The sequence below is a fragment of the Mesocricetus auratus genome, unplaced genomic scaffold (assembly GCF_017639785.1).
Source record: "Mesocricetus auratus isolate SY011 unplaced genomic scaffold, BCM_Maur_2.0 Super-Scaffold_100020, whole genome shotgun sequence".
Lineage (NCBI taxonomy): Eukaryota > Metazoa > Chordata > Mammalia > Rodentia > Cricetidae > Mesocricetus > Mesocricetus auratus.
Genome location: NW_024429201.1, coordinates 22,945,377 through 22,965,944, shown reverse-complemented (window position 1 = coordinate 22,965,944; position 20,568 = coordinate 22,945,377). Strand labels below are relative to the sequence as shown.

Sequence of the window (20,568 nt, the reverse complement as noted above, 5' to 3'; positions counted from 1 at the left end):
GTATATGTTCATGTGTGTTAAGGTGGGCAGGCTTACTGTGAAATATATGTGGAGATCAGAGACCTTGTGGGACTCAGTTCACATTGAACTTTATCAGCCTGTTGAATTTGCTGCCATGTCAGTATAATGTGCTAGATTTTTAAACAGTTAAAGTCAATTGCAGTTTCAGGGATAAAGGAGAGGTATCCTCCTCTTTGAGGTACCAAGAAGGTGAACTGCTCGACAACATCCCTAATGTTTTTGACAGCAGGAAGAAAACAAATACAGACTAAACATTCTTAATGTGGAATATTGGGGCTTTAACTGTTCTGGAATATTAGCTAAAGATATGCTACATTCTTTTATGCTGTGAAATATTTGTCAATGATGCAAAAAGTTGTGTTGCATTTGTTCAACTCTGTGAAGTTGTGTTGCTTTGCCTGCCTAAAATACCTGATTGGTCTAATAAAGAGCTGAGCAGCCAATAGCTAGGCAGGAGAGAGAAATAGGTGGGTCTGGCAGGCAGAGAGAATAAAAGGAAAAAGAGAGAGAAGAGGAGGATTGGGGGCAGGGGTGGGGTTAAGGGGGTGAGGGGGTGGGGGGGTGAGGGGGAAGGAGAGAAGGATGCCAGGGCTCAGCCACCCAGCTACATAACAAGCCACAAAGTAAGAAGGAAAGAAAGGTATATAGAATAGAGAAAGGTAAAAAGCCCAGAGGAAAAAGGTAGATGGGATAATTTAAGTTAAGAAAAGCTGGCTAGAAACAAACCAAGCTAAGGCTGGGCATTCATAAAGAGGAAAAAAGAATCCCCATGTATTTATTTGGGAGCTGAGTGACAGGCCCCCAAAGAATAAAAAGCAAACAAAACTACACTTAACTGTTTCAGATTAGAGTTAGAACCCCTTTCATCCAGAAGTTTGAAATCCAAAGTGCTTTATAATCTGAAACCTCCACGCACACTGGCTTTCACAGATTGGCAGTGTTCAGCATTAGGGATGAGCATGGTAGTCCGTGGTCAGCTAAAGCAGTGTCCCCACCAGCTGGGAGATGGCAAGACGGTCTGAACTCCAACCCCCAGAGCATGTAACAATAGCATGGCTTTGCATTCCTGTAGCACTGGGGAGGGGATGGGGGCTAGAGAAAGGAAGGAAGTTCCTGGGAACCCCATAGTCAGAGAGCCAGACAGCCTAGACAAAATGTACAATGATAGACCCTGTGTCCAAAAGTCAAAAAAAAAAAAAAAAGGAAAGAAAGGAACGAAAGAAGGGGAGAGAAGGTGTCCTCCACATGTATGTGCACTTGAGCATAGCACATGTAGCAATGCACATTTCCTACATGTCAAACACACACACACACACACACACACACACACACACACACACACTATCCCATCCTCATCAGAATTCTCTGCGGGAGACAGACCTAAGGGTCAGATCATGGGCCTGAAGATCTTGCCTGTTTCCTGTTAGCATCTAACATACTCAGGCTCGTGAGGTTCTTCCTCTTCTGTCTTTTCATCCTGTTCCTTTCCCTTCCCCACTTTTCTCACTTCTCTCCCTGTTTTCTCCCTCTGGCAATTGAACCCAGTGCCTCAGACTCACTGAGCTAGTCCCATCAATCACATTGCTCCACCCTCAGCCCCCACATGCACGTTCTTTGGCAAACAAAAATCTTCGTCTATTTAGTATTCATGTATTGGGTGGTTTTCTGTGTCCTGGGCAGGAAATTTGAATTTTGCTCATAATTGTACATCCTCCACTGACATCATGAGAGCATGTGAGCTTTTCTCTGACATTCTACTAGTTTGGTGAGTGTTGGCCCCTCACTGAGTCAGTGGGGATTAAAGGCAGAAAAAATGTACAGCAGTTTCAGGATAGTTTTTCTTTGAACTCACAAAAGAAACTAACCCTTCTGTGTTGCAGAATAAAGCCATTAGCACACACTTTGTGTCTGTGACTGGTCTGTCAATCTATGGGTGTGGGGTTTCCTTTGACAACATACAGTAGCATTATTTTCTGCACTGTGTGTTTCCAGGACCCCCCTAAATATATTGTGGTTCCTGAGCAGCCAGCCACTTGCTACTATAATGAAAAGGAACCCACATTTCTAAACCATTCACCCCTGAGCTCAGGAGCCCAGGCTGGGTGCTAACGCCCTCTACCAATGAGTTTGCTTGCTTACACACATCTAAAAAGGAGCAGCAAACAACAAAACAAGCCCAAAATAAATAGAGAGAACTCCTTCATGCTCAATTCCCCCTGACCAAAATTACAAAGATTACCCAGTAATTACCCAAAGGGAAGAACAGTATGGTCTGCTGCCTCTCTGCTAACCCTGACCTCTGTACTTCTCTCCAGCCAGACCTTGTTCTCAGGTATTGCTTAGACACATCCTTAATATGTCAACCTTATCCCTTCAGAGCCAGGACCCCATTCTATCCATGTGTCTTGAAGGGCTAGCACTAACTAACACCATCATTACATCAACACTAGGCTCACTCTATGTGTTGGTCCTCCTATAGGGACCGACAAACAGATGATGACATTTGCCACACAATATGGCAGCACTCCGAATAACAGCTCCATTGCTATTATTCTACTGGGTGCCACCTGTTCATCCTGTCCCATCCTAAGCCCAGGCTCCCCTTGGTCCTTTGTTTGACAAACTGTCATGTGCTGTCACCTTCATCTTCTGGTGTTAAGATAAAGTACATCCTGCTGGGGGAAAATGACTAGAGTGTGTGTGTTGCTGATAAGAAAAAGGAAAACATTCCCCTGCCGCGATGAAGTCTAGGACTCTGAGGCTTCAGAATGACCCATGTAGGATTTACATCTAGGCTACAGCACCCATATGTCTCTAAGCCATGACCCTCTGCTATGATCCAGAACAGATTATAAAATGTGGAGGGCTATCCTCTCACATCACTGGAACTGGAGCTGGGGACCCGATGACTTCTGGAGATGTCAGGGTGGCATGGATGACTTTGGCGTTGGGAGCTCTAAGGGAGGTGAACAAATCCTTGTTTCCTAACAATCTCCATCCTCATTTCCCAAGCTGAGGCAGTGCTTCAGATGAAAATTTAGTGTCAGCATTCAAGAAATCATGCCTGCCCTTTTCTGAGTGCATAAATTATTCCTTCAAATATCTGCAGCTGGAGAGTGTGATGCTCGGCACATCCAAGGCCCAGCTGTGTTAGAGAAACCACTCCCAAAGCAAGTCTTCCTAGGGGCTCTCTGCTTTCTCTACAGCAAGCTTTCATTCATGTCATCTCCGCTTTCCCTCAAAGCAAGGGCATTGCTTCTGCATGCCATCGCATGCTCACAAAGTCCCTTGAGGGCAAGGGACATGGAGAGTGAGGAGCGCCACTTGACTTCTCGGCAGAAGGCGGGGCTCTGTATTCTTTTTCAGACCAAGACATTTTTCTGCCTCCTCTTACCCATCAATCATTAAAAGGGGAGAGAGAAATCTCTCTCTCTCTAAGTCCTGCCCTCTGCACGTCTCTCCTGCCAGATTTCATTCTCTATTATTGCTCACACACATCTTTAACACATAAATCCCTCCCGTACACTAACCACATTCCCCATCCTATCTCCCCCAAGGTGAAGCTTGGCTGGTTCTTTGGAGGATTTCACAATGTAGTGGGTTCTAGTTTATATTGTTTTATGGTTCATTTAGTTAAATTTCATTGTATCATTTTATATGTATGGACACTTGGGTGCAGTGTCCAAGGAAGCTAGAAGAGGGCATCTAATCCTTTGTAAGTAGAGTTAAGACCAGTGTAATCCCCACGCTGGACACAAGGAATCAAACCTAGGACCTCTGGAAGGGCAGTTGGTGCCCTTACCACTGAGTATTCTCTCCCGCCCCATTCTACGTTTAATGGAGGTTGGGTAAGGCTAACTGCTGGCTCCATGTGGATGGAGGGAGGCTGGCACTGTCCTAACCGCCAGCTCCTTTCTTCATACTGTCATGTAGGGCTGCTTATGTTTCCAATGAAAGGAGAAAGTGAAGATCTGTAGGACTCAGGGCCATGCCTAGCTTGTGTCAAGCCCCATGATTAGCCCTGGCTTTATCATGCCACACCTCCTGATGAAATTACTAGGGAAAAAGTAATTGATGTACTTTGCGAAGGCCTGGAATAGTAGAGTGCAGGCTCTGTTCATAGATGTTGCCTGTTAAAGGGAGCCCCGCTAGGCTGAGCTTCTGGAAGGAACTTTTTCCCTCCGCTTAGTCAAGTGATCCATAGAGGTTATAAAAAGAATACTCAAGTCTCGGCATGGGGCATCTGGAAAAGTACAGGCTGTGCTTAAATCAAGGCTATATTTCGACGTAAACATTCATCTGGAAATGGGTTATTTAAAACACACACGGGTTTCATTTGTCTCAGAAACAATAATCTGAACAAAGGATACTTTCCCAGGTCAATGCAAGAGCTATTCTGCCAATGAATCTGTTTGATTGCACAAACTATAATGCTAACTGGCCTAAACCCCCTTGAGTATTTGTTGGGCAAATTTATCTTAAGTGCACACACATCTATGTATATATTCTCCTATGCATTTATTTGTATTAATTTAGTATTGACTCATTAAGTGCTTTTCCATTTTGTTTGCTTATGTGCCAGGCTAGCCTTGAACTCGCCATCTTCCTGCTTCCACCTTTGAGTGCTGAGATTACAGGTATGCACCATCAAGCCCGGTATCGAGCCGTCGAGCATCTCTTCCGTGCCAAGCACTTCCCTATGTGGCACTGAATTGAAGGCTCTCTTCTCACTGAAGCAGGTGAGGACAGACAGTGACAACACACTCGCCAGGTGCAAATGTTGAAGAATGCTACGAGCATGAGGGCCCAGGCCAATCTGACCTGGGGTGGGTGCAAATGGGGGAGATGCCCCAGAAGGGGGGCATGAGAACCAGACCACCCTCACTGGGACAGTTGGAGGTCATCTGGTGAAGGATAACATGTGGACAGGCACTCTCTCTCACACTAGTCATGATACCTACTCAGTCTCCCTTACCACACCCCATAGGCTTCTTTAATACCAAATGGGCTATCTCTCTCCAGCCCTAAGCCTTTGTACACAGCTGTTGCCAACCTAGGGTTAGGATGGCTGGCTGACTGATGCAGGGTATGTGGGCAGGTATAAACACTCTACTTGAGTGTACTTGGGAGCTTTTCAAACAGCAATGCCACCTGGATATGATGGCACATGCCTATAAGTATAGCACATGGGAAGAAGAGGCAGGAGAACTACAAGATTAGGGCAGCCTGGGCTACATAGCAAATATAGGACCAGACTAAGCTATGTAAGAGACATCCTGTCTAAAAGAAAAGCCACAAAAGCCGAACACAAGCAGCAACGCTCCACAACACTGGCAGAGGCTCTACACCCACAGGGTCTGAATTTATTGCTCTTTTGGGGTTAGGCATTGGTGTTTTCAGAAATTCTATGACCACAAGGTGTGTCCAGGACTGAGAACACTGTTACTTTCCCAGGGATGTTTGCATTTTAAAATGGACTTGGATGTACTGTTAAACAATAAAGGAAACTACAAAAGAAAACATGCATTTCCCCTCCACCAACAAATCATTTTCCTCTCCGAATCCCTTTCAGCCTGTTTCCAGTCATGCAAATGATCCCAAGCAGAGCTTTTATACAATTTTGCTCTCTTTTAAAAAATCACTCTTATGAGGTTTTGTCTCGTTTGTTTGTGTTTGAACGTTTCATTTAGCATGTAACCACCATTTCTCTCACTGCGCCTTTGTCTAGTGAGGCTTCCAAATGTGGGGTAACATCGGTGATCCTGCAATTGACACTCAAATACACAGCAGACTTTGTGTTTGCTAGGGAGCGTCAGGCAGTGTAGAGCAGCCCGGGAAAAAAAACGAAAACAAAAACACAAAGAACGAGGATGCTGCTTAGTGGAGACTGGGAGCTTGAGCCTGTGAGATGGGTGAGAGGAGAGAGACAGAGGAGAACCAAGAGGAAAGGGCTCCTCCTGGCTTGGGCAACCTGTGCTACAATGCATTGTGATCATCCCCCCCCCCCATGAGATCCTTCCAACTTTCCCACTCTGTTTGTTTTGTTTTTATTTTGAGACAGGGTCTCTCTAGCCCAGGTTGTCCTGCAGCAAACCTGCCACAGTTTCAGAGTTCAAGGCCTCCCAGCCATGAGCCCCCTCGCTGGCCCCTGTTCCTGGTTGGTCTGCTTCTACACTTCACAGCTGGGTTATCTCTGCAGACACTGCCAGCTTCTCTCCAACTCAGTGTCTCCTCTCTCCTAGGTCCTCAGCGGCCTTTGCCATAGCTCACCCACTGCTCTACACACTGCCTGCTGTAACCCCGGGCATTTTCTGATGCAGAGTGAGACCCCTAGGCCAGCTCAGGGCTGCAGAGTCCTTGCAGAGGCTTACAGAGAATCCTTCTCAAAGGCTTGAGGATGCCTGTGATACTTGGTGAATGAACGATTTCCCGAATGCTTCCAAGTATGTTAGAAGTAGATTTTTGAAGCATTTAAATTGGCAATTTTGGGCATTTTCATGGGTATTAATTGGGTGATATTTGTTTATTGATGCCAAATTACCGTTTTGTTTCTTTCAGAGAAAATTATCAGTCTTGTCAGAAGGCTGGGTTCAGGTGCTTGTTCTTTGTTTCTCAATGAGTGGTGGGGACTGAACCCGAACTCTGGTACATGTGAGTCTACTGTGGAACTACATACTTGTCCCTGCACTGATTTCTGATAGTTAATGGAAAACATTGTCTTATTGAAAAGGGTAGCGTCTTCCTCAGTGTCAGCCTGAACCCCCACCAACCTGCTTTCCTCACCCCCTCAGGTGGAAAAGAAAGTTTCCCATGAGCTGTGGACTGAGCAGACTCCTAGGCTCAAGGTGGTTGTCCATCTCCTCCTCAAAGTCCCTCTGTACTCTAAGTGCTTCCTGTTGCTTGCACCTGCCAAAATAAAATATTACCACGAAACCAAGGTAACAATGAGATCCTTTGTGTCTTATCACTGAATCTGATAACCCTGGCTAGAAAGTGTGGGCCTGGGCCAGGGTGAAGAAGAATAGAATGACTAAGAATGATGGGTAGCAAATGGAAGTTCATCTGAGGCCAAGAACCATTCATGCTGCTGTGTAGCCCAGCAACCCATGGATTTCTGGTCTTTTATTTTTTCCTTTCTTTTGAATTTGAGGTCTTATTGTTGCTGTTGCTGCTGCTGCTGTTGTTTGGATCACAAAATCATCAAGACTGACCTTGAACTCACTCTGTAGCCTAGGCAGCTCTCTAACTTGCAACTCTCTGAGTGTGATTTGAACTGTAAAGGCCTGGCTCAAGAGGCTTTGGAGGAGAAGAGTATGTGGTCTCCAGATCATTCCTGTGATATTTGGTGAAGAATGTGGCTGCCTTTTGCCTCTGTCTGAAGAGTTTTGGACTAATTCCATTAGCAGAGGAATCCTCAAAACATCTTAGTATAGACTCTGTTGTGTGGTTATTAGTAGTAACTTTAAAGAGGATTTATAATGGAAAGGAACAAGAAACTGCAAAATTTGAGGAGAAGCGGAGCACCAGAAAGTGGAATGGAACTAAATCTAGTGTTCAAGGAGGTAAACAGATTAACAATGGAATAAAGGGAGTGGTCATCTTGGGGCAAGATCCTACCCAGCCAAGTTTACAACATGTGAAAAGGAATGAAAGAAAAGTTTAGACCCAGGTGTGGTGGTGTATGCCCTTAATCCCAGCACACAGAAGACACAGGCTGGCAGCTCTCTGAGTCTGAGGCCAGCCTGGTCTACGGAGCAAGTTCCAGAACAGCCAAGCTTAGGCAGTGAAGGAAGTCATCTAAAACAGAAAGCTGGTGAAGATGTAATTGAAAGACCTCTGAGTTCAAGGCCAACCTGGTCTACAGAGCAAGTTTCAGGATAGCCAGGCTCAATCAGTGAAGGAAACTATTGAAAACAATAGCTGGTGGAGAAGTAATTGGACAAGGAATTTGTCCTTGGGCAGGAGAACTTGGCACTTTCAGTCACATGGTTTGGGTATGAGAGTTAAAGATAGAAGAAAGGAGTTATGGAATTTGCTTCTGTAATTAAGGAAAGCTGCTGAAGCCAGGCATGCGTCACGGGTGTCCCTGAATGGAGGCCTAGAGAGGCCATTGCATGCTGCCTTGTTTCCCACCATGTGGATAATGGCTAAACCTCTGAACTGTAAGCGAGCCTTCCCAATGAAATGTTTCCCATTGTAAGAGTCCTGTGGTCATGGTGTCTCTTCACAGCAACAGCAACCTAGCTAAGGCACCGTGTCTGGTGCAGCAGAGGGAGCAGAAGCAGGTCTCCAGCAGGCACTGCTGTGTGGCGGAGGAAGCTGACAGCACGGGTCCCGAGACGAAGGACTACAGTGGCAAAGTGGAGCAGGGACACGGAGGGGTCAGTGGAGAAAGCCCACAAAGCTGGTCTAAGTGACTTGTTTCAGAAGTGAGGAAGCTTGACCTCAGGCATGAAGGAACACTATAGTCCATTTCCAGGTAAATTTTACAGATCGCATTTCCTTCTGTTTTTGTATGAGTTTTTGCTTTTGTTGTTGTTTTGTTTTGTTTTTTCTTCTGAGACAGAGTCTATGTAAGCTAGGCTGGTCATGAACTTCTGCTTCTTTCCCCCTTTTGATTTGAACTCCTCCCCCTTGACTTGTGCTCCTCCCCCTTTGACTTGTGCTCCTCCCCCTTTGACTCTAAGCTCTGCTATATGGGCCACCATATAGCGTAAGATGTGTATCTCATTCATCCAGCAAATGAGGAAGACCAAGTCCTATTCTTAAGAAACCAATTCTTTAGTCAGTGTCACATTTTAAACAGTAAGTAATAAACTAATGTCCCATTGTCATGTGCTCAGTGGCATGGTTCAATAACTATAGCACATGATTTAAAGGCAGTAAGTACATCAGGAGTCAGCAGGCAGGCAATGATTGCAGTAGATGTACCATTCTAGAAGCTGGCAAGGGTGGAGGATGGGTTTTCATTGGTGATATGAGCAGGGTTTAGGGCATGCAGTTGATTGGAAAGAATGCCCTGCCATTAGCACAGTAGGAAACCAGACATCCTCTGAGCCCAGCAGACTCAAACTAGTGGTATGGGACTCTTGGTATGGATCCAGGTCCTAGAGCACACAAGCCTGAACACTGTATCTTAACAAGGACGCCCGACGCCTGATGAGCTACAAGCTGGTGGTTGTGCTGTTTCTACATCATGATGCCTGTGGCCCTTTCATGCAAGGACTTGTTCGGTACCCAGAATAGAGGGAGGTGACTTTCCAGCTCAAGAACGGCTGGATGACTATTTCCCTCATCTGTTTCTCATCCATCCTGTTTTTACACGCAGCCAGAAATGCTCGCACCACACTGTAGTAGTGGGGCTGTGGTAAAAACTGTGTATACTTCCTTCACGCTCCCCTTCTTTTTTCAGAGACAGGGTTTTGCTGCATAGCTCAGGCTGGCCTGGAATTTTCTATGGAGCTCAGATTGGCCTAAAATGTGAATCCTAATCCTCCTGCCTCAGTCTCTCCAGTGCTGGGATTACAGACACAGGCCGTCATGCTCAGCTCTCACTCTTCATTTCTGTCAGAGAGAGAAAGAATCTGACTCTGCTCAACGGCCAAAATGTAAACATGGAAAAATGCAGACAGATAGAAATGTGACGATGTGGCACACAGAGAAAAGTAAACCAGGAATACATAGGTTCGGTAGGTAGTTCAAAGAGTCCTTCATATCAAAATCTAAAAAGGAGGTTATTATAGAGCAGCAGACGAAGGTGGTGGCAAGGGGAATTCTGGCAGTAGAAGGACCCACCAAGGCACAGGATGCCTGAGTGATCTCCCTACAGGCACCCATGGTCAGTAAGGGTCAGGGTTACTGTTACTGGTCGGTTGTGGGGAGGAAATGTAAATATCTGTCTGAACTGGAACAGTCCTGAGGGGAGAGAGTTAGGGGGTTAACTCTGGCCAGTGGTTTGATGTTACCTCACTGAGAAGGAGAAAAATCCTACAGACTTGGCTGACAGCAGCGACCATCAAGACTAGCAGGGGGTAGCAGGTGTGAGCTGCCAGGGTTTTGCTTTCAAACCTCTCTCGGGGTCATATCTGAACTGTGCACACTTGAGAGCACAGGAAGGAGGAGGCCGGTGGCCAGGGAAAGGCAGGAACTCACTGCAGGGAGGATTTATACTCCAGTCCGAGGCCTGCACAGGATTCCATCACCTCCCAGGTGTGGGTCCTGGCCTGGGCTCCAGGGAGGGAAAGGTTGAAGGACATAGACGTGTTAAGGAAAAAAAAAAAAAACTCCACCACGGCCACATGGTGGCAGCAGAAAGCCACTGGCTAGATGAAAGCCATGTTGGTCAAAAAAAGCAAAACGTGACACATGGGATTTGAGAGAAGTTTACAGTTTTGACAATAAAAGAGACTAAAAAGAGAAGGTGAGGAGGGGGACATTGAAATGAGGACATGCCCAGTCCAGCCCCTCCTCTAACTGATCCCTTCCCCTCATACTCTTGGGGCCTTGCCACTTATTGTTACCTATGCTGTGAAAGCTCTCTTCCAAAGCATCTACTCAAATGTCACCTTATGGGATCTATATCTCTTGGACCCTGCTATTGCAACTACGGCCCTCCTCCACGCCAGCATTCTCTATGCCCCTGGGTAGTTTTGTTTTTCTCTATAAGCACCAACTGATATGCTATGTCCACTTCCGTTATCTAGTCGTTTATTGACTGTCTTCTCACAACCTGAGCATAGGTTCCATTAAACCCAGACTTGCTGTCTGAGCACTCCTGGACCCCAGTGACTGAAACCACTCTGGCACGGGATATGCATTCCCAAAGTATCTGTTGGATCAATTAGTCAGTGGGTTCTATCCCCACATGAGGCATCATTTTGCTTCTGACATAAATATTCAAATGCCCACTGGGCAGCTCTGTGAAGACATGACAATTCAACCTCCTCTAAATGGAACTCATTATCTCCCTGACTCCAGCCTAAATGCTCTGCTGCCCCAAAGTCCCTGCTTCAACATGGCCCAACCATGTTCTCAACAAAGATTCCCTCCTTTGAGAACCCCTTTCCCTCATTCCAATATATAACCAACCATGCAGTTTGCTTAATTTTTTTCCCGAGTATCCATAAACATGTGGGATTCTGACCTCTCCTTTCCCCATCCAAATTTTCTCTGGTTACATCTTCCTCGGGGCGCAATGCAAGTAAGATTTCTGCCTCCTCTCTGGGCATTAGAGTGAACTCCCAACCTATGTCTGATTTTGTCTATCTCTATATGAGCCCCCTCTTCTGGTCCTCATGGGACGATCAATGGGTTGGCCTCTTCCAGGCCTTTTCAGGTGTCACTTCTCAGACTACCCTGCTCTTCCTGCCTCCTTGTGTGCTTGCAACCCAAGTCCAAGTTCAGACACTACTATTCAAAGAAACCTGACCCAGCAACCACTATGTCCCTTCCTGCCAGTGACCCAACCAGACCACGCTGCAACTATATGTACACGGGACTGTACACAGAACCAACATGGGCCTGCCCTCCGTTGAGAGGAAAGAGCATGCAGAGCTTACCCAGTTCTTGTACATGCAATTCTTGGAAGACCCAAGTGAACGCTCACAGCAAGCTTACTTTTCCTTTCCTTGGTGTTGCACCTTTCCAAGCACAGAATCTGGGTAGCTAATGGCCTACCCAATTACTGAGTTTTCTTTTCTTCCTTTTCAAAGCCAGCGCCCCTCCTCAAGAGAATACTGATCACTTATCCTCCTATGAGTTATGTGACCAGATGATTTAACCTAAAATTCCATCAAACTCACAATGTAAAGAAAATGGGAAGGAGGCTCTTACAGCTTTGCTTTAACACAGAGATAATGTATCCATCAATGCCCAGTTTTGTGGGTGCAGTTTTCAAAATGAGATGCTGACGAAGGAAAACTCATTGTATTTACTACACATAGAGAGTGAACTTAGGTTGGCTGGGTCAAGGGGATGCTGTATGCAGATTGTATGATTCTTCTCAATGCCCAAGAACAAGACAGAGAGTTTACTAAGAATGTGAATGAGAGTGTTTGATAAGCAGGTATCTTGGGTTATTGTGTTTTGGATGCTTGATAAGAAGTTAGGCATATAGGTACCAATACAGGCCTTATAAGCCAGGCAAAGATGTTAAGATGTTCCTGAGAAATAAATATGGGAGTCTGCCCTGTACAGGATATACCTAAGGGTGGTCAATAAATTATGAAAATGAATCAGTAGCAAATCAAGTGCTCAAATGTTTCAGTGTAGGTCTGTTTGTGGGGAGTGTTCTCTTTCTTTTCAAGGACTACAGACTATTTCAGTGCAGAGGACATCCAAAGCAATAAAACATGGGAATTTTGCATGAGATAAAAGATGGCACAGGGTATGTGTTTCAGCTCATGTTAGATGGTGAAACAGGACTTCTATGTTTTAACAGAATTATTCAACTGCCAAGGTTCTATGCAGCCCTCTCTGATATGATGCCCAAATCGTCCATGTCTCTTGGGGGATTGTATGAGTAAGTATTACAGTAGCAACCTTTTTTTTTTAAAGAGGGGGGTACTGGAGAGATTTAACACCCTCTATTCTTCCAGAGGACCTACATTCAGCTCTCAGCACACACATGGCAGCTCACAATTGTGTGTAACTCCAGTTCCAGGGGACCTGGCATGCTCACACAGACTTGCATGCAGGCAAAACACAAATGCATATGTAAATAAATCTTCAGAAAAGTGTGTGTGTGTGTGTGTGTGTGTGTGTGTAAACACACAAATATTTTCAAGCCACAGTACACTGTGGAGGTCGGAAGACTGAGGGGTCACTCTCTGTTCAGGTGGTGTCACTAAAAGAAATGAGAAGTGCCAACACCTCCTGTGGCTGTTTGAGCAGACCTGAGTCTCTGGAACACTAGATGACTCATAATGGAGTCCCAGCTAACTGGAGACCCTCTAATTTGGTGCCAAAGCCCAGGGTGTTGCCTGATTCCTGCCCTTTGTCAGCAGATACACTGCCTGGACAGATTGTCACACCCCCACTGCCCGTACACCCTTACATAATATGGGTTTTGTGCCATTCAGACTCATTAGATAGTAATTGAATATGACCTTAGCTGATTGAATATGCATATATGACAGTTAACATACACACATGTGAACATACACAGATTTGCACCTACATGCTGGTCTTCAGAGTCTGTTTTCAGGGAAACTTGTGACTGTGTCTCACTGTAAGAGGGAGAATAAAACCTCACAGAGGACAACCTCAGGGGGTGCTCCCTCTTTCCACTTGGTTTGAGAAAGAATATCTTGGTTTGTTGGCAGAAGTATGCCCCATTCTGGCTGGTCTGCAAGTTTCTGGGGGTTCTCCTGTCCTTACCTCTCACTACAAGCATTGGATTTGGGGCAGAACTGGCTGCTGCTACTGTGTTCAGATTTACGTGGGTTCTAGGTCTTCACACTTGATATGGCAAGTGTTTTACCCATGGAGCCATCTCTCTAGCCTCCTTGTAAATAATTATCCGTATATTAGGCTTTCTTCCAACAGCCTAGAAAGATCAAGAGACACCTGCTACCTCTTTATAGTTGCTAGTACAGGTACCTGTGAATGTAAGGCAATGACTCTCACAAGACTGAGAAGTTCCCGAAATGGAGGTTAAGATCGGCTATTAAATCCTGATGTTCACTGTGACATTACAGTTCCCTGTAATTGTTGGCCAACATGTTAAATCATGGCTGTAATTACATTTCTACACTGTCCTGTTAACTCCTGCTAGGAATCTTTCTGAAAGATATAAGCAAAACCAACAAGTTCATAGGCTAGATATTTTGTGAATTTTCACTGCCTTGGGTGTGACAGTTTGCTTAGTTCTGCAATGGCCTTTCAGTGGTCCCATACCAGCCTACCTCCGGTCTGTAGGGTACAGTTCCACCGTGACTACATCAAGGGAATTCCACGCTGAGATGGTCAGTCCATTGTATAGACACAGCATACCTATCATCATGGACTCACTGGTGCCAAACCACAGGAAGAAGCAGCTTATCCCTGAGAGCACCATGGAGCCACCTGCCAACAGAGGACAGAAGATCGAGTGAGGATCTGTTGTCCCAGAAGAGTGAGGATCTTTGGGTCTTGAAGGTCTCTCAAGAAGACAGCTCCATGAGGAAGCTGCAGACTGGGCTCTATAGAACTTAAGTTCAAGTGTATCCACTTGTTTGAAAAGCAGTCTAAATGCCTTTTGAATGTGACGTGTGGAAATGTACATCATCCCCCTACTCATCTACTTACGTGGAAAAAATACACATTAGTTATACATAATTAGTTTTTCAGTTTGTAACTCATGGGGATTGCTCATATGAAATGTAGTTAGACACAATTTTAACTTCAGTTCAGTCATAATGAAAGGTCTAAGGGATTTCTTATGGGCATGCATTTCTAAGGGACAGGGAACAAGGTAGGAAACAGGTTCTCTCTATGACACAGGGACAGCTCCCTTTCTTTTCAGGAATGTAAGCACACACCTAGCATTGTCAAGCGCCCGATTCTGTCCATCAGGAGAGCAGACACAATATTTCCTGGCAACACTGCCAATGTCCCGAGAAAGTTGACAAAATATATCCAGTAGGCACTATAGTCATCGTCAAAAGTAATTTGGCATCCTGTCTTGTTGTGAAGAAACGAGCAGTTTTGAAATTCACTGTCGATGAATTTATATGGCTCAAAATCTGTAGAAACAACAGATAAAACCCATCAAGGTCTTGTCCGGTGCTAATGACAGATATGGGTGGTAACTGGGCATACGTGAGATAAAAGATGGCACGGGGCATAGGTTTTGGCTCATGTCAGATGGTGAAACAGGACTTCTATGTTTTAACAGAATTATTCAACTGCCAAGGTTCTATGCAGCCCTCTCTGATATGATGCCCAAACTGTCCATGTCTCTTGGGGATTGTATGAGTAAGTATTACAGTAGCAACTTTTTTTTTAAAGAGGTGGGTACTGGAGAGATGGCTCAGAGATTAATGGAGTCCCAGCTAACTGGAGACCCTCTAATTTGGTGCCAAAGCCCAGGGTGTTGCCTGATTTCTGCCCTTTGTCAGCAGACACATTGCCTGGATATACTGCTACCCGCCCCCCCCCCCCCATGTTCAGCAAAGAATAGTGGTAATGCCAATTCCCTGATGATACCACGGCTGGAGCTGGCTTGACTTTTTGTGTCACTTTGCTGCAGCATGAGAACTGGTCTGGAACCTCACATTACAAACTAGCAGCGTGGAGTGCTGCCTTTGTTGGATAAGGGACTAAATTAGCTAAAGTTTCCAGTTACCCTGATAACCCATGGTTTTCCTTTGATAATTATATTATTGCTTATACCTTTACAATATTACTTCATATTTATCACATTACATAAAGACCATTGTCTTTAATAGAAATACATTCTATTTAATACAAGCATAAAAATTTTTGTTTTAAATTATACCTGGGTTGACCTCATGTTGAGCTCATGTTTAGAAGCTCTGAGGAACACTGAAGGAACAGGACTCTCTTTGGGTCCTTAAAGCATCATTCATAATTTAAGGTCGATGTAGATAAAGTCACATAAGAATGAAAGCCAGTCTCCTATGAAGGTCAACAGCAGCCATTCTATGCATCTTGTTATTGTTGAACTTTTCACTCCAGGAAGGATTTTACATGGTGCTAGGTTCTGCTAAAGGAGCTTAGGTGAAACCCATCATCATCCTTGCTGATCAAAAGTTTACCTCCACTCCCTCAGAACAGCTAGTCTTCTGGGTCAGATGGGTCAGAAGACAACACTTGCCCTCGTTCTCACTGGAGTGGGGCAGAATTGGCTCCCAACTGAGCACCAAAATGCCAGGGTGCTAACAGGGCAGACGCTCATCTACCTGCATGCTGGGATGTGATTCTAGACAAATATGTGGGAATGGGAAAGCATGGGCACTACAGTCGCTTAGACCAGGCTCCAAGGTCAGTTGTTACTAAGGTTACTAGGTCATTTATTGTGTCAAAATCCGTTAACTTTTCTAACCCTCAGATATTGTGAAAGCTGTCTGAGATTGCAAGAGTCCGATGACCCAGACTGGGTTGTTCAGTTCCTTTATTTCTCTGGGGGATTTCTGAAGCTTCATTACACACTTTTGTCCACTTCCTTTATTTCTCTGGGAGGTTTCTGAAACTCCATTGCGCACTTGGGGCTAAGGCATTCGAAGCTACTGAGCAGAGCCACATACTGTGGACTGGAGAGTTAGACAGGCTTTCTTAAACAAGAGCCAGATTGTGAAATCGAGATTACAAAAACAAATAAATCCACAGGTCAATTCTTTGCTTTAAGAAGTGTTCCCCCAAAGGCTATTTATTTATTTAGCCACCTTTGAGCTTGGGTAGGCCTCTATATTCAATCCAAGAAAGCAAAACAAGACCAGCTTGCTTTTGATTCTATGGAGATGGGGAAATCATTCATTCGCACTTTAATGTCCACTCGCCACACCAGCTTCTGGGCCGTTGTCACATGATTACGACGTGTCTGCTAAGATGGAGGCTCTTTGAAGGTTCCCTGCTGCCACTGTTAGTAGTGTAAGTCATACCTTACCTGTGTTCTCAAAAAGGGTATCAATGAATGTGCAGTTCTTGAAGTAGGTGTTGACTGAGGTCACATCGTCAAAGGTGCACGACTTAAAAACTGAATCTTTGAAAGTTACAGACTTGAACTTGACTCCGAGGAATCTGTAGAAACATATACACACAAATGAATTGACTTTTACCTATTTGGGTTCAAAGCTAAGTCAAATGCATTTAGAGTTATGGCACCCTGCTATAACCATCCTTAAGTTATAAAGGGTACTTTTGGTTTTCTAGGCATTTTGTTTTTACCCCTTTGACCTTGGGCATAAGGCTTTTGGGCTGTAGCATTGTTCAATATTATTTCCCGTCAGGAGAAGCAATGGCACTCAGGTCTAGTTGAGTTTTTGAGATGATGGCAAAAGTCTTGAGACCTAGAACTGTGGCTCTGGATTGTTGGGCTTTCATCGCGATCCTCAAGCCTTTCCCCAGAGTTCCGTTCTTGGAAAAGTCTCCATAGAGACTTGCAAATCTCACTTGAGGAAGTGTTAATATTTGAACATTGTGTTTTTACCTATATTTATATATTACAGCAATGGTGATTGAACCTAGGACTAGCACATGCTAGACAAGTGCTCTACACTGAGCTGTACCCCTAGTCCTCTGAGTTTTTCATAAAGTCTAATTTCTTAGTTTAGAACCTTATATGGCAGAGCAGGGGAGATCTGCTTCGTGGTGGGAGGGGTGACTGACAAGGGTGAGAAAATGCACACTTATTTCCAGGAGTCTTTTCCTTCTCACAGTCAAAGATTTTCCTTGAGCCAAATCAAAATACGAGGGCCCTGTTGACCTTTGGAGACACGCAGAATGATGAAATGGGGGTGAGACACATTTTTAAGGTACTGTGATGGGGAGTTCTTGGTAGTGGAGATGATAGTGGGTTTAAAAGAGCCCACGAGTCATTGATCTGGACTCACTGAAGCCATGGGTAAGTGTGCACCAGTGAGTCTTGTTTTTTTAGTAGAGACTCGGTGAATCCTTAGCAAGTCAAAGAGAGGAGGCACATGAGTTGATTGAGAACAATTCACTCGGCACTCTCAAGTTTATTCCATCCTACGTCCAACAGCATTTACCAACAGAAAATGTACTGGGGACTCACAGACCAACCAGCTTCAAATTCTCCACTCCAGGAGCCCGCAGTAAAAGCAGTTAAATGTACCAATGGAGAGGGAAGAAGGTTGTGAAGACTGAAAATTTTAAAATAAACCTTAATTTGGGAAAGGGAAGCAATTTTAATGTGTGATACACACAGGGCATTCCTGGTGTAAAATTCTAATGGTTGAAGAAGGAAATGATAAACCTCTCCCTCCTACTTCCTGCTGTCTAGAACCTTGGCGAAGAAGTCTCTGGGTTCTCCCAGAACGCTCTGCACACAGACAAGGAAGGACTCCCTAGTTATCTGTGCAGTCCACAGTGTCCAGGTAAGAGTGTAAAGGGTATCCACTAGGGAGCACCACACAGGGAATCTGCTATTTAAAGGTGAATCAGCAGCAGTATTTCACAGTTCTCTGAAAGACAAAACCCTTCTTCTATCATCTAAACTGAGTGTTTCAAATGAAAAATCTGTGTTTACAAGGTCTTTCTTTGTCTGGGGTCCTAAAAATATCCCCATGGGTGTGCGCACCTTTGTGTGCATGAGGGAGTGTGAGCATGTAGGTGCCATGGCATATGCGTGGAGCATAGAGGAAAACTCCAATGCTATTCTAACTCTTCCACCTTGTTGCAGTAAGGTCTCCTGGTTTTTCACTGCACACAGCCCCGGCTAGCTGGCCAGTGAGCGTCCAGCGATTCTTCTGTCTCCACCCCCATCTCTCCACAGGAGTGCTGGCACTGTAAATGTGCATGCAATCAGGTCTGACTTTTGTGTGGATTCATGAGGCTTTCACGGCAAGCACTTTACACAGTGAGACCTCTCCCCCGTTGGTGTTTGGACTTTTTAGGCAGATTTTGGCGATGGAGCCAAGGATGGCCTCAACCCCACAGTCTTTCTGCCTATGCCTCCCAAGTGCTGGATGACAGGTGTGTGCCATCACATCCGGCTCAAGGATTTTATGGTAGAATTGTTAAAATTACTAATTATTGTATTATTAGTACACCAAACACTGGTTAATAAATGAGACATCCAGTTTAGAATGCTAATAAATATTTCTAAAATTATGACTGTATCAGGCACAAATGACATTTAAAAACGTTCTTTTTGTTTGTTCTCAAATGCGTATTTGCTATGTGGTATATACTATGTATGGTGCTGGACTCAAGTGTGCCACCTCCTGGCTCCCCATTCCTGGGGTTGGGATACAGGTATGCACCGTCACACCTGCTGTTATCTTAGAAATTTCTAATGGAAGAACACTACTTTTACAACAAATATTCATCCCACAGTTGCAGGATTTGATGCTCAAGCTTCTTTGAAACACACATGCAGACATCAATGGTTAAGGTGAGTGAGGGATGCTATCAGGCCTGGGTTGTGATTAGGTCTCTCCTTGTAACATGGCCTCCTATCTTCAGTTTCTATCGAATGCTATGCTTTTTTTTAAATTTCATAAATTGTATTATTGAAAAGCTTGCTAATAAACAAAACCATCACACATTCCCCCAAAAGATGATTAGAGCTCTTATTAGATTGCTAACTAGAATAATGACCGCCCCCCCAAATACTGGCAAGTATCCATTATCCAGGTCACAAGTATTCCACAAGTCTTTTCCATCTTAACGAACAGGTTTTTGCCTTGAGCAATTTTGATTATCTTGGAATTCTAAAGGCTTTCATCATTTTAAAAACTAAGACAGTTTTTAGGAAAAATGAGCTACTGTGAGTCCATATCAGCGATTCAGTTCAGATGATATGTACATGGACACGGTTTCCTTGTCTATCCGGTTTTCTCTCTGAAAAGGTAAAGCAGACCCACCTCCCTGAGACCCTGGTTCACCTAAGCAGTCTGGTCCTGTCGCATCCTTGCTCCCCCTGTGCTGATTTCGTAGCCTTTCCCTTGGGGAGACCATTTCTGCTCTCTAACCCACAGGCTGCCCGACACACTGAAATCCAGCCCTTGATTTGTGCTATGCAGAGAGGTGGCCTTCCAGAAATGGGAGTCTCCCACGTAGAGTCACACAACTCTCTTGCCCTTCCTGCTTCTTCAAATCACCCCCTCCTCTCCTTCCTAACTTCTTTATCAACCTTCAAGGGCCTCCAAGCTCTCTCGTCATCCTGGAGAGTTAGTTCTGCTGCTCAGTACGCATGAGAGCACATTGTTTCACAAGTGGTTTTGCTGTTGTTTTTTGCTTAAATTCCAAGAGGCACATGATCGATTCTCTGCCAATTTCTGAAGATTGTGTATATCCTTAAAGTGGATTCTAAATTATCAAAGTCCATCCCCAAATAACTAAGAACACGGTTGGAACCCCTCCCCTGTCAGGCTTTGGTTTTTATTTATTGTACACCCTCACGAAGCAAGTTAAGTTATATCAAAGTTTCTAGACCTGCCATTGTCGTACTCCATCCCAGTGTGGATCTGGTTTTCCATGGTAAAGTTAATACTGAAGTTTGTGTATTTATCTTTTTGCACATTTTTCGTTAGCAGGGCATACTGGTCTGACTGCAGATGTTTGATGACATCAGGGAACCAAACAGACAATCCATAGTACCTGCAGAGACAAAGAGACATGTGTTTGTAACAGCGCACACAAGGCCACAAGGGCCTGGGCCTGCCTGACATACTCAGGGTGACAGTGGCTCTTAGAAGCACTTCCAGTTACAACTGGTGCCTTGAAACATTTGAACAAATCATCACACAATAATTGGTAGGCTGCCCTCTCTCTCCCAGCACGTGGCATGCTGGCCTAATGTCATTCATACTAACAGGGGCTCCACTGAGAAAGCCTGTCTGCTAGCCTCGTAGAGCAGAGTCC

General features: G+C 44.8%; 1 protein-coding gene across 2 annotated transcripts in view; it reads right to left on the bottom strand.

Moving 5' to 3' along the window:
* Positions 1-20,568, bottom strand: part of Sv2c (synaptic vesicle glycoprotein 2C) — a 178,420-nt gene that overhangs the window by 8,056 nt on the left and 149,796 nt on the right. For both annotated transcript variants that reach the window (XM_040728894.1, XM_040728895.1), the window contains 4 exons: positions 20,140-20,304; positions 16,628-16,761; positions 14,541-14,744; positions 13,926-14,085 (listed from right to left, as the gene is read on the bottom strand). In XM_040728894.1, the coding sequence (XP_040584828.1) occupies positions 13,926-14,085; positions 14,541-14,744; positions 16,628-16,761; positions 20,140-20,304 (663 nt within the window). The remainder of the gene's footprint in view (positions 1-13,925; positions 14,086-14,540; positions 14,745-16,627; positions 16,762-20,139; positions 20,305-20,568) is intronic.